Here is a 13318-nt window from a genome sequence, read left to right as displayed (position 1 = left end):
AGATAACAACTAATCACCACCCTTAATCTATAATTAATTTTCATGCTCTCATACAACCAATAATATTGTTGCATGAGAGAGAGACTACACAGATGGTAGTCTGTCCTAACTACCACTTGCACAAAACACAACCCCCAGACACGAGTCTACACAAATAATATACACAATAACCCCAAATACACGCAGGCCCCCACTGCAGCAAACACTCTTGTGTACGTGGAGAATGAAAACTCCTACCACAACCCTGCCCCAGATACAAAACAACTCCAAACATCACTCTGAAGCCAAGAATGCCTGTTGAGTCAGTATGCAGTGATAGAAACAGCTACAAGCATGTTTGAAAACTTTTTTTAATTTGGAATATCACTGGGATTCACAGTCTGTTACTGTCCAATTTTTAAGTTCTCAACCATTTTTGGCTCCCCCTGCCCAAAAATAAAAATTATGCCTATGCAACAGCACAGCTTTCATCTACTAGTTTTATTTACGATTCTGTAATTAGACCATTTAATGAATAATGTATCAGCAAATTATTTTACATTTGATTCTTACATCTAATTAGATAACAATTCAAACAAAATAGAGAGTAACAATAAGGGTAATGCAAAAGCAAAGAAGTTCTGAAACTGCAACTTTGCCAGCTACTATCAGTATTGCGACAGAGTAAAGAGTAGGAGATTTCAGCTATGTCTACACTACAGACCTTACAGCTGCACCACTGTAAGTTCTCCCGTGTAACTGCTCTATGCCGACAGAAGAGCTCTCTCCTGTCGGCATAATTAAACCATCCCCAACAAGCAGTGGTAGCTATGTTGGCAGCAGAGTGTCTCCTGCCGACATAGTGCTGTCCTCGCTGGTACTTCTGTCAGTGAAGTGTTTTTTTCACACCCTGACCGACAAAAGTTTTAGCGAGAAAAGTGCTATTGTAGACACAGCTTTCATATGCTATTTAGTAACTCTTTATGAAAAAAGGTACACAGCATTAGTTCTGAAAAAACGTCAGTTTCAGGTCTCACATGTGCAGGCCTCATACAGATTTTAGACATTTAAAATCAAAGACCTTACCTCACTGTAGCATGAAGGCTGGCCTACATACAGTTTTTTCAACAATGTAACTAAAATAGGTTGGCGGCAGTTTAACTTAAATCAGTGCAAACCCTAGTGTGAACACTCAGATCAGTGAAGAACCAAATTAAGCTAAATCGAATAAAGACATTTTAAAAATCTTATTGAGAAAATGCTTTTAGCAAATTGATATTTGTCAATAAGTTAGGGAATGCTGTTTGTTCAGTGTGCCAGTGACGGTGGAGAGAAAAAATATATATATTATAGGGAGAAGACGACCAACAAAAAGCAGAGCAAGACAACAGCTAGAAAAGAAAAAAAGACCTACAAACAGAGCACAAATTTTGAAAAATTAATAGAAGTGAGAAATAACATAACTAGCCCAGAAAGAAGGAATTTACAACAGACATGTACATTTAAAAGTAGGTATACCAACACTTCTAACATTAGTCAGTTTTTCTTTTTTCAAAATTTCTACACTGTATTTCATGTGAATACAATAGTCCTCTGACTGAATGGCCAAATGTTAATTTTTACTCACCTGGGTTAAGTTTGGACCAGCAACCTAGAGAGAAAACAGGATAGAGAAACTGGGTAATTCAGTTTTCCTACATTTCATGCACCTCAAAAACATTTATGATCTCTTCGAGAGTATGAACATCATTTTAGGACTCACATCAGTCTTACATTCTTACAAATTCAAAGATAATATTTGGTCCAGGATCTTTCTAGACCACTAGCCAGTGAAGAAGTCAATTTATTGTCTTAGTGGAGAACAGATGGCCTTTAACAAAACAAGGGTCTTTTAAATTTCCATCTTTGTCAAGTCAGTGATTTTCAGAGGCATATTCAAGAAGCTACATTATAAGATAAATATGGATGGGGAGGGAGTTTAAGTGCATCTCTCAAAATTATGGCTTTAATTTTGACCAGCACACTGTATCTCTGATACTGTTAGAGAATCACTGTTCCAATGCCATTTTTTAAATTTGAGCCAGGAGGTACCTTCTCATTAAAACCCTTAATATTTTTTCTGATATTTACTTGGCAGTTTATAGACTACCTGTGAAGAACAGTGAAAATTTTGCTGAGCTACTGGGCATTTATGTTTAAAAATAAGTTAAATGTGAGTTTAAGTTTATATTTTATAAAGTACACAAATAAGGTCACTTGTAAGCAAGAATATTGCATCTGCAAACAACAACAAACAAATGGTTAATTGTAATGTGATGCCAGCAGGAAAAAAATGAAGCAAAAATAAACACAAATGCAAATATTCTAGAAAGGCATAAAATATATGGTGATCATTTGTTAGCATTATACAAGTTACCAATTTGGCACAAAACCCCAACTCACAGCATTTTCCTCCTTAGTTGAAGGTTTTAACAGCAAACTACTTCTATCGCTTATGCTTTCCACTGAGTTTCCTAAAAACAAAGAATTGTTTACAAAATGGTCTGATTTCATAAAACCAAAGACAGGTGTAGTATTAACAGATTGTTTACAAAAAGCATGAGAAAGTTTCAAATAATATTTTGTCTAAGAAAACTGAAGATCTTCCATTTCTACAAATTAAGAGCAAAGGAATATGAAAACACAAGTGCCACAGCTTTTTGTTTTACAGTTGACTAACAATTTTTGACACAAATCAAAAATTACCAAAGATATCACTGAAACTCCTCATGTAATAAAAACGAGATCAGTCTATCACTTGATACAAGACTTTGGATGAGTAATTAACAAAATCATGCACCCTTATCAATACAAATTATACCACTTAAGTCCATGGGTGTGACTTTAAAAGAGTATGACCCAAACACAAGATTTAAAGAGAGACCAACTAAACATTCTGAAATGCCATTAGATGACCCATTACGGGAATAGAAATATTAGCTAAAATAACTGTTTCTAGTTTTACTGCACAGTTAACCTAGGTGATTGGCACCCAGGTCTGAACATCCAGGTTAGCCTAATCTGGATGTGAATGTCCCCACAGCAAAGCCATATCTGCATTACCGTTTCACACTATTTCTGCACTCACCCATATGCCTAGCAGGGGCATATCCCATGGTTCTTTGTGTTGAGAAATTAAGAATCATTTCCTAGGGCTTTCAATTATGGGAGAAGCTGTTTATCCTTGCGGCCCGGGGGGGGGTGGGGTGAGAGAAGAAGACTGAAGGAAAAGCACTGGAAGACTATCAGCACTCAAATGATTTTGCGTGCATCCTCACTGCTCTGCCAGATCTAGAAGCCCCCAGCAGCTCTGCAGGGCCAATTTTGCAGGGGAAAAATAAAATTCTGCACAAAACATTCCGTGCAAATTCTGAATTACGCAGTGGTGCAGAATTCTCCCAGGAGTATTGTATGCTTGTTGCTGTTTGAAAGACTTACACAAGCAAGGGGAAACCTTTAGTTATCAAGACATAAGCAGTCCCTGAAATTAACAACTTTTTAAAGTGACTAGATAACAATTTGATAGTTTCCCTTTAATGGATTTTATTCCTAAGTCATATACATTTACAATTGTTATGCATAATTTTTTACATATACACATGCGTATGGCAAATTAATGTTATCCCATTACCAGGTACTCTATCTATATTCAGATTGATGACCTTTATCAAACTGGAATTTCAGATTAGTGAGGAAGTTTATTAAATTAGTCTTTTCCCTCCCACCTGCACACTACATGTATGGGCATGTTGTATAGTGCTACAAAAAGGTAACCCTTCACATAGCTTACCCTATTTAAAAGATGTTTTCTCTCACCTGTTAGTGTTCCCTTGCTCATCTTGGATCCAAACTCTTCCTTGTTAAAGTCATTTGCCACTCCACTCTTGCAATGAGAGCTAGCATCTCCTAAACCATTCTCACGACTATTAAAGAACTGTTTAGTTTGCTCACAAAATAAGAAGTTTTTGTTGGATAATCCAGAAGTTCTACCTCCAAGCTTCTGGGTGAAAAGCCCTGAGTTGGGGTAGGTGTGAGGGCCTCTTAAGGATTCATTTGGGGCTTTGCTCTCCTTGCTCTTTATATGAAATCGTCGGTTTATCTTGTAAACATTCACACCCAAATCATTCCCTGACATCCTACAAAGTTACTATTTTGTAATTACAAAACCTAGAGAAAAAAAAGTAGTTGAAACATGTGTTAAACTGGATATAGCAGTTAACTCTGACTTTTAAAATACTTAAATATAGCTTAATTTTAAGGAAAGTTTTAACAATGCTTATTAAACTAATGAAGAAAATAAAGTATAAATGATTATCCTAAAAGAAAGGTGTATTAAGTTTCTTCCTTAAAATTTCAACCATTTTTGTCATTCCTGACCGAGAATTCGTTAGTAAAGAACTCTCAAAGGGGTAGTGATGGTAGACGGAAATAAATCTCTCTCTCATTGAGCTGTCCATATTTTTAGTAAACCCGTGTCTATGTTGAGCTAATACTAACAGCATAATTCTGAGAAAAAAATGGAGATGTAACACTTAATTGTTATACTCCCCTGTTCTTAAAGGACTAGAGATAAGCAACTGAAGGCAAGGGTTCTGAAGTATTACAAGTTGAAATATTAGGAAGAAAATCCAAATTTGATTTGGCAAGGATCATCTTGGGAGTATATTGTACCAGGCTCTGCTTTTCAATGATTTTTTTGGCATTTGGGGGTGGTCTCCACTAGAAAATTAGGCTGACATAAGTCACCTTAAATGACCCTAAAAGTGCACGTGTCTGCACTCAAATTTATCTCCAGACGCCATAACCACCCTGTCACAGTAACACCACCTCCCCAAATGGCATTGAGCCATGGCCAACAGACTGAGATTGACACAGAACAAGTGTAGACACTGCATGACCTATGTCGACCCTTACAGGCCTCCAGCAGCTGTCCCACAACGCCCGCCAGTGACTGCTCTGGTCACAACTGTGAACTCCACTGCTCTGGGGTCATGGAGACCAGACCCCTCTCCCTCAAATGTTTATTTTTGAAATGCCTTTTCCCAACTGCCCAGCTAGCAGCTCTCCCTTGTTGTGTGCAACTGCCCAACTGGTCATGCCACTTACACATCCTAGACACTCCTGTCTGGAGGTACTATGGCCTGAGGAAAAGAGGTTGTGCAGCCATAGCCACAGAGCAGTTGTAGAAATGTGGTCATCTATGAAAAACTGAAAAGGAGAGGCAGGCAAAAGGAAACAACAGGGATCAGCAACAGTACTACATGAAAATGAAGGAACTGTGGCAGGCATCCCACAAGGCCAGGAAGGCCAACAGTTAATCTAGTGCCTAGCCGCAAACTTGCTTTTACAACTAGCTGCTTGCCATACTTAGTGGAAACCCCACCAGCACCCTGCACAGCACTGCTAATACCTCGGAGGAGCCCAATGGAGACACCTGGCGCTAACAGCAAGCAGGAGGAGGATGGGGAGGGATCTGCAATGTGGCATTGTAGGCATCCAGCTATGTCCCAAGCCAGGACATGTTTGAGACTACACTACAGTCTAGCCCAGGGGTCAGCAACCTTTCAGAAGTGGCATGCAGAGTCTTCATTTACTCACTCTAATTTAAGGTTTCGTGTGCAAGTAATATATTTTAATGTTTTTAGAAGGTCTCTTTCTACAAGTTTATAATATATAACTAAACTATTGTTTATGTAAAGTAAATAAGGTTTTTAAAATGTTTAAGAAGCTTCATTTAAAATTAAATTTAAATGCAGAGCCCCCCGGACCAGTGGCCAGGACCCGGGCAGTGTGAGTGCCACTGAAAATCAGCTCATATGCCGCCTTCTGCATGCGTGCCATTGGCTAGACCAGGGGTAGGCAACCTGTCTCGCCAGCTGAGCCTGATGCACGGGAAGGAACCTTGGGTAAATATGTGAATGCCTTTTCCATTACAATGTTTAAAAGTACAGATGGTGCCAGACACCAACTTCACAGGACAAAGGTATGTACTTTTCGTTGTTTTACTTGTACTAGAAGAGGTAGCAGTCCAACATTGGCGGGGGGGGGGGGGTCGGAGAGAAAGAGATGTGGAAATGTTTATGTACACAGGGATGTCCCCTGAATCCTCCTGAGAGATCTCAATCAAACTTCCATGGACGTACTCTGCAATCCTCTCCTGAAGATTTCTGGAGATGGCAGTCTTATTTCTTCCTCTGCAATAGGACACTTTCCTGTGCCAGTCACAATGACTTTGGCAGGCACCATTGCTTTAAACAGGCTAACAGCAGGCAGGCCCAGGAGGCTTTGGAATGCCAGCAGCAGCTGTGCTCTCTGTGCCTTTGTTACCCTCAGGAGCGAAATATCAGCTAAAAAATCACCACCACCTGTGGAAAACAGTGGCACTACTCAGTGCCATTGCCCTGCACTCATACATGGAAACAAGGACCAAAGTTTTATTGTTTCAGGCAATCAAACAATTCCCTCCTTCTCTCCCCCCCACCCCATTTCCCTCACAGGGTATACTCACTATGCCTGGGACCAGAGGGTGGTGCTGCGCCAAAGTGCTCCAAAACTGGTGTCAATAAGAATGTCTTGTTTAAAACTTTTATGGGATGAGTTCTGAACATTAACTTCCACCTTCTGTTGTAACTAAATACAGTGACGAGTCTTTGTGTTTTATCTGTGGCTATTGCCATTGCAGCCTTGAGGGATGTCCCCTCCTTATCTGTGAAACACTTGGCTCTGATGAGGAAGAGAAAGTAAAGAACATGGAAGGATAAGCTCAACAAGATCCTGCAAGTCAGTGCTGCATCGAATTGTGAACAGAAGGCCTGGAGGGTGAATACTGCTGACAGTATGGAGAAAGAAAGAATGGATAGCAGAAAGGCCCAGGAGTCACGGCAGGAAAAGTAGAGGGAAATGCACCCAGACAAAATGGGACTTCTCCAACAGCAAGCACTAATACTGCGGACACTTGCTGACCTAAAAGTTCAACAAGCATGGGCTCTCCTCCCTCTGTAGTCAATGGAGAACTCCATTTTAGCACCTCCCTACACCCTCAATGTTCCATGTGGCATCAGAGGCTGTGTTCCTACCCCCACCACTCCATGCCAGGGGACAGTACAAACAGCCACAGCTTCACAGTTGCTGGATGTGTAGCAAAAATAGACTGAAATGGAGATGAATGTTCTTTTCCCTTGTTAAATCAATAGAGCAGAACTTATTTCATAAGTTTTCATTGCATTTGTTTTTTAATCAGTTTTTGTTGCAAGTGGTTTTGATATACAAAACATTTTTTTAAATATCTGCCCAAGGCTACTCAAAGCACCCACTACTTGTGATTGTACAGGGCAAAGGCTCTCATAGGATCAGTGACATACACCTGAGTGTAATACACCTCTACCCCGATATAACACGGTCCTCCAGTGCCAAAAGAATCGTACTGTGTTATAGGTGAAACCACATTATATCGAACTGGCTTTGATCCGCCGGAGTGGGCCCCCCCACCCGGAGCGCTGCTTTACTGCGTTATACCCGAATTCATGTTATATCGGGGTAGAGGTGTAATTATAAATGTGCAGCAAGCACTGTATAATTAACAGATGCACTGACTGTATTAGTCATATAAATGCACACCAAGCATCACATAATTCCTAACAGGCCCCAAAACTTCATGTCCAGGTAGAGCACAATTCACCACACTACATTATGGTGGCTGACAGTTAAAGTGCTCTTTCAAGGCCTCCCTCAGTCTCATAGATCTATGTTGTGCTCTTCTAATACCACTTGTGCCTGCCTGTTCAAACTCATCAGAAAGCTGCTCCACCTCTGCCCTCCACCCAAGCAGCAACTTCTACCCCTTTGCCTCACAGATATTATACAGGACACAACAGGCAGCTATAATCATTGGGATATTATTTTCGCTGAGATCCAGTCTTGGAAGTAAACACCAGAATCACTTCTCTCTACCAAAAGCACATTCAACTGTCATTCTGTTCCTGTTGAGATGGTAGTTGACTCTTTCCATGGTGCTGTCGAGATGGCTGGTGTATGGCTAAATGAACCAATGAAGCAAGGGATAAACTGGGTCTCCCAGGATCAGTACTGGCATTTCAACATGGCCAATGGTAATCTGTCAGTAGGGAAAGAACGTTCCTACTTGTAGTTTTCTGAACAGTTCTATGTTCTAAAGATGTTTGTGTCACGCACCTTCCTTGACCAGCCAACATTAATATCAGTTGGTGCTGATCCACTAACACTTCCATAACTATAAAAAAGTAGCTCTTTCTATTGATGTACTCTGTGGCAAGGTGGGCTGGAGCCAAAATAGGAATGTGTGTGCCTTCTATCACCCCACTGCAGTTTGGGAACCTCATTGCAGAAAAATCCATTCATTTTATCATGCACATTACCAAGAGCCACACTCCTGTGCAACATAAGTCTATCAACAGCCCCCACTGTGGATTTTCAAACTCCAAAATGACTGACTGGTAGGAATCTTGCATTACAAGCCTTCACAGTCCAATTGCCAACTGCTTCTCAACTGCTTGCAGCTCTTTTTCTGTTGTCCATGAGTTGGAGCGAGATCAGCACACAGAGAGGATGAGCCACTGCTTGTCATCCCAAACTTGCATTATGATCCAATCCCACTGGTCAGTGCTCATTTCTTGTGCCCAGAAGTGGTGTTCAACAATCTGCAGCTGTTCCGTGAATGTCACCAACAACCTTGAATTAGTATTTGCTATGTCCCACAGCAAACTGTCCTCCTTGAAATGATTATGTCTCCCCATTGCTGCAGTTCTTCCTGTGGCTCTGAAATTACTGGAGGATCCTGTCATGTGTGTTGCAAACACAATAGTGCATAACTGTGAGGGCTCCATGCTTCTATCAGAGATGGCAGACAGCAAGAAGTGCCACGTGGATTTACAGAATTTTTTTTTAAAGATACAAAATGTATGGGATGTGGATAGTAATATGGGATGGAAAAAACTGCATAATGGGAACTTGACCCCCTGCTCCCAGTCATCCCTGCATGACTCATTTCTATCCCACCATGCCTTGTCAAAATTTTCCAAAAGACAGTGGATGGAGGCAAGTGGCACAGTGCAATACCTAACCATAGTACACTGTGCATCAACACCAGCACTCCTGGTGAGTACACACAGTGCTGATACAAAGAGTCAGGTATGAACACACACACGTGATGTGCTAACAGATGTATAAGTTCTCCAACAGAACTTATATTAACCAAACTTTGTAATATACACCTGGCCTTGGGTTCCAGAAGTTAAAGTAAAATGCAGTACTGCATTATTGTATATGTTAAAGAATTTGCTAGTTGGAAATAAATTTGCAAGAAAGCCATGTACTGTATCTCAGGAGATATACAATCAACCACCAACACATGCTGCATACAGTCCATACTGTAATTAGGTCTTCAAATAAGTAGTTTCTGAGCAGTAGCTACTGAAAACCCCTTGTCTCTGTAAGAAGCAAGCTGCCCATACCATTTTAGCTCACCCTTCTTGTACAGAAGTAAAACTAAACCTATTACCCAATGTGAGCAGCAAACTGAGCTCAATGGAATCCTAACAAACCAACATAATTTTATTCCTCAAGTATACAGTGTAATGAGACTAAGAACTTGTCAAAAGCCTTGACGGAAGCTCCAGAACATTGATAAATACATGCAGAATTATTCATTCTTGTCCCTCTTAATACAGCCTTCAACTTAAGTTTCAAAAAGTGTTGCAGTTATGCAAAGCTGAATTGAACTAGTTTGAGAAATAGCCAATTAACTCATGATGAAATGTAAGAATAAAAATTCTCTCCTTATCACCTCACAAACCCAGCCCGTTAGTGTGTGGCAGTTGAATTTTATTATAAAAAAGGATGACAGACAGTGACAAAGTTTCCATAGAAGCAGAAAATCTACAAATTTCAAGGACCTTATTTTTTAAATAAATTATGTTATGGCAGAGAAGTTACAGTTATTGCTAAAGCTAGCACTCTAGCTAGTAAAGTACCTTGGAGAGAAAGTTTTCCGTATTTGGACTCAGATCAAAAGTGAACTGTTCTGGAAAGTTCTGAAGAGCAATAAATGGCCATAGTTATGTTAGTGTGTTTTTCACTTTGAAAGTTACTCAGACACTTGTTTGATTTAAAATCAAACATGTATTTTTAAGACTTCTACCTTGCCAATGATTTAATGAGGATTAAGTACTGCATCTTGGATTAAGAAACTTGGAATATAAAAAAAAATTAACGTATTAGATAATTACAGACCCCTGCTTCTAAATACACTACATAGCATATCACTAAATTAACATAGCAAGGTGAGATGTTATAAATAACAAATATAGCAGCACTGAACAAGTTGTCTGGTTCACTGAAGCTAACATATTATACACAATTCAAATATTTGATCTAGTTATATTACTGACAATTCCTGAAAAGCGGTTTCTCCTACTTAGCCCAATGGTTTCTACCGCTTCATGCACCTCCAACAAGAATGATAACACTCCTCCTGCTAAGTATTAACATCCAACACTCTAAATAAAACTGCCTGGCTTAATACGCACTGAATAGATTACAACACCTCAATTTAATCTAAATAGAGCACACCCAATGAAATCATTCAGTTGACTTTAACTATAAAACTTTCCACTTCTAGAGCAGGGGTAATCAATAGGTAGACCACAGGCCAAATCCAGGCCACCAGATGTTTTTGGATGGACTGCAAAATCTTATTTTATCTAGAGTCTAAACCTTGACCAAAAATTTTAGCCATTGACAAAAAGATAATTGATTACCCCTGTTCTAGAGCATCTTTCATCAGAAGCTCAGGAAGCCCTGAAATGCTAAAGAATGAAGTCTCACACCACCAAGAGATAAAAGTAAATCACCACTTTATAGGTGGGAAAGGAATAACAGGAAAACCAACTTGACCAAGTTTACACAGGGTCAGTGGCAAAGCCAGAAACAACATTTCCATCAGTAGGAAATAGACACAATACTAGTCTAAAATCTAAAACAGTATTCTTAATATTTGGCAACAGCACTGAGGGGAAGAGGCTGGTTTCTGGGGCAATGCATGCAAATGGGAGACAGCTCTGTGTTCTATTACCACCTTTACAATTAGCTCTCTGTAACTCTTTAGGCAAATCACCTAAACTGGGATTTTCAGAAGGGCCTAAGAGTTTCTCTCTGGGGAAAACTGACCAAGACAGCTATCATTACAGTGACCAGACAGCAAGTGTGAAAAATCAGGACAAGGAGTGGGGGGTAATAGGAGTCTATATAACAGGGGTAGGCAACCGGTAGCACGCAAGCTGATTTTCAGTGGCATTCACGCTGCCCGGGTCCCGGCCATCAGTCTGGGGGGCACTGCATTTTAATTTAAATTTTAAATGAAGCGTCTTAAACATTTAAAAAACCTTATTTACTTTACATACAACAATAGTTCAGTTATATATATTATAGACTTATAGAAAGAGACCTTCTAAAAATGTTAAAATGTATGACTGGCAAGTGAAACCTTAAATTAGAGTGAATAAATGAAGACTCGGCACACCACTTCTGAAAGGTTGCCGACCCCTGCAATATAAGAAAAAGACTCAAAAATCAGGACTGTCCCTATAAAATTGGGACATCTGGTCACCCTAGCTATCACAGAATAAAGCATTCTGCCATAGTGCCCCAGAGGGCGGCTCTTATTCTGGAATAAGAGCACCTTTTCCCAAATACCTTAATCCAGAAGTTGACAAAAGGCACTTTTATTCTGGAACCCACATAGACGGTTACTCCGTATTAGCCAAAAAGCTTTAAATCCGCACCGCTCCTTGCACCCGAATAACTGCCAAGTAAGCCCTGAGTAAGTACACGCCTCCTAAGGATTTTCAATGGGAGAAGCATCCCTAACTCCATTAGGCCCCTGGGAAGTCCCAGCCTCGCCCACGGGCCTCAGTTCCTGGGCTGCACCATGGGAAGAACCATGCCCCTGATTCACAGGGTGCTACAGCTGGGGGGGTTGGTGCCGCTGTGCCTGCTTCCTCCTCCAGGGCCCCACTGCCCAGCAGCCTGTGGGGAACCTGAGCCACGGAGCAGCGACCCAAGGGCCCCGCCCGGCCGCATCCCCACAGCCCTGGGACGGGCTCCCGCTCCCACACCCCGCTCCCGGCCCTACAGCGCGCCCGAAGCCCGGGCCGCCCCGGCCCTCTGCTCACAGCGTCTCTCCTCACGCCGGGCCGGCGGGCAGGGCAGGGCAGGGCAGGCCCCGCGCAGCGCAGCGCCGCCACCGTTAGCCAGGCCGGGGGCAGGGTCTCCTCCTTGCCGCCCGCGCCCAGCCCACCACGCGCCGCTCCCCTACCGGGCCCCGCCCACGCGCCGGCCTCGCCCCCGGCCAGGCCCAGCCCCAGCCCCGACCCTGCCCGCCGCAGCTCCGGGATCCGGCCCCGGGATCCCGGCTCAGGCCCCCGGCGCGTGGGGGCGGCGGGCTCCGGCCTCGGGCTCACCCCGGTGCCTTCTCCCAGGCTTCGGCCGCGTGCTCCGTCTCCCGGCCACAGGGCTTCGGCCCCCGGGATCCGGCCGCGGGGCTTCGGGGTCCAGCCCCCAGCGTAGCTCCGCAGCTAGTCCAGGGAGTGACACTGGGTTAAAAGTGGTGCAAGGGGCGAAGGCAACAGGAGATGCCTTTGATGGAGAGATTCGATCATCATAAGCGACAGCCTGTGGAAGAACCTCTGGACGCAATTACTCTAGCTCATGTTTTTTAAAAATATTTCCCTCACCGTCACCCTTGGCCTCACAGTAGCCCTAACTCAGCATGTGTTGCCTTGTCAATAAATTGCTGTTCTTTGATGGCATCAAATGTAAGGTGATCTGATGAGCATGGAGGCTGTCTGCAAGTAAAAGTGGCCCTGGTTTAACTGAAGAGGTGAATTTAAACTGATTTAGTTAAACCAGTGCAAATCCCGGTGTGGCTGCTCTGATTTCAGTTAAAGGTTATGTGTGCACTGCAAGGATGGTGTGTTTCGAATCCAGGATCAGTGTTGTGATATAAAATTGAGTGTGGGGAAGGCACAGGTAGTTCTGACCTTAATGTAGCTAATAGGGCTAAACCCCAGTTAGATATAGGGGTGACCTCAACTAACTACACTGAGGTATGAACTACAGTGTTTTGTTTCCACTAGGATTTTACATTGAGATAGCAATCTCAAATTCACCACATCTGTGTAAAGCCACAACTTTTTTGCAGTGAAAACATCTGAGAGTGGCTTTTTCAGTTTTGTTTAAATTGCCTGGGAACAAGCTGAAATTCAAC

General features: G+C 42.1%; 1 protein-coding gene across 4 annotated transcripts in view; it reads right to left on the bottom strand.

Annotated features, from left to right (window-relative positions):
• Positions 1 to 12641, bottom strand: part of TDRD1 (tudor domain containing 1) — a 60807-nt gene extending 48166 nt beyond the window's left edge. The window contains exons 1-5 of one of the 4 annotated variants that reach the window (XM_039482560.1): positions 12225 to 12241; positions 5125 to 5226; positions 3835 to 4185; positions 2422 to 2492; positions 1607 to 1630 (exon numbers count right to left, since the gene is read on the bottom strand). In XM_039482560.1, the coding sequence (XP_039338494.1) occupies positions 1607 to 1630; positions 2422 to 2492; positions 3835 to 4153 (414 nt within the window). In that variant the 5' untranslated portion in view covers positions 4154 to 4185; positions 5125 to 5226; positions 12225 to 12241. Of the gene's footprint in view, positions 1 to 1606; positions 1631 to 2421; positions 2493 to 3834; positions 4186 to 5124; positions 5227 to 11745; positions 11877 to 12224; positions 12332 to 12512 lie in introns of those variants that run through there. The other 3 variants (XM_039482561.1, XM_039482559.1, XM_039482562.1) reach the window with 3 other exon arrangements.
• Between the last annotated feature and the right edge of the window lie 677 nt (positions 12642 to 13318).

This window comes from Mauremys reevesii, linkage group 7 (genome assembly GCF_016161935.1).
Source record: "Mauremys reevesii isolate NIE-2019 linkage group 7, ASM1616193v1, whole genome shotgun sequence".
Classification (NCBI taxonomy): domain Eukaryota; kingdom Metazoa; phylum Chordata; order Testudines; family Geoemydidae; genus Mauremys; species Mauremys reevesii.
Note: the sequence above shows the minus strand (reverse complement) of the source record. Positions and strands in the feature narration are given on the sequence as shown.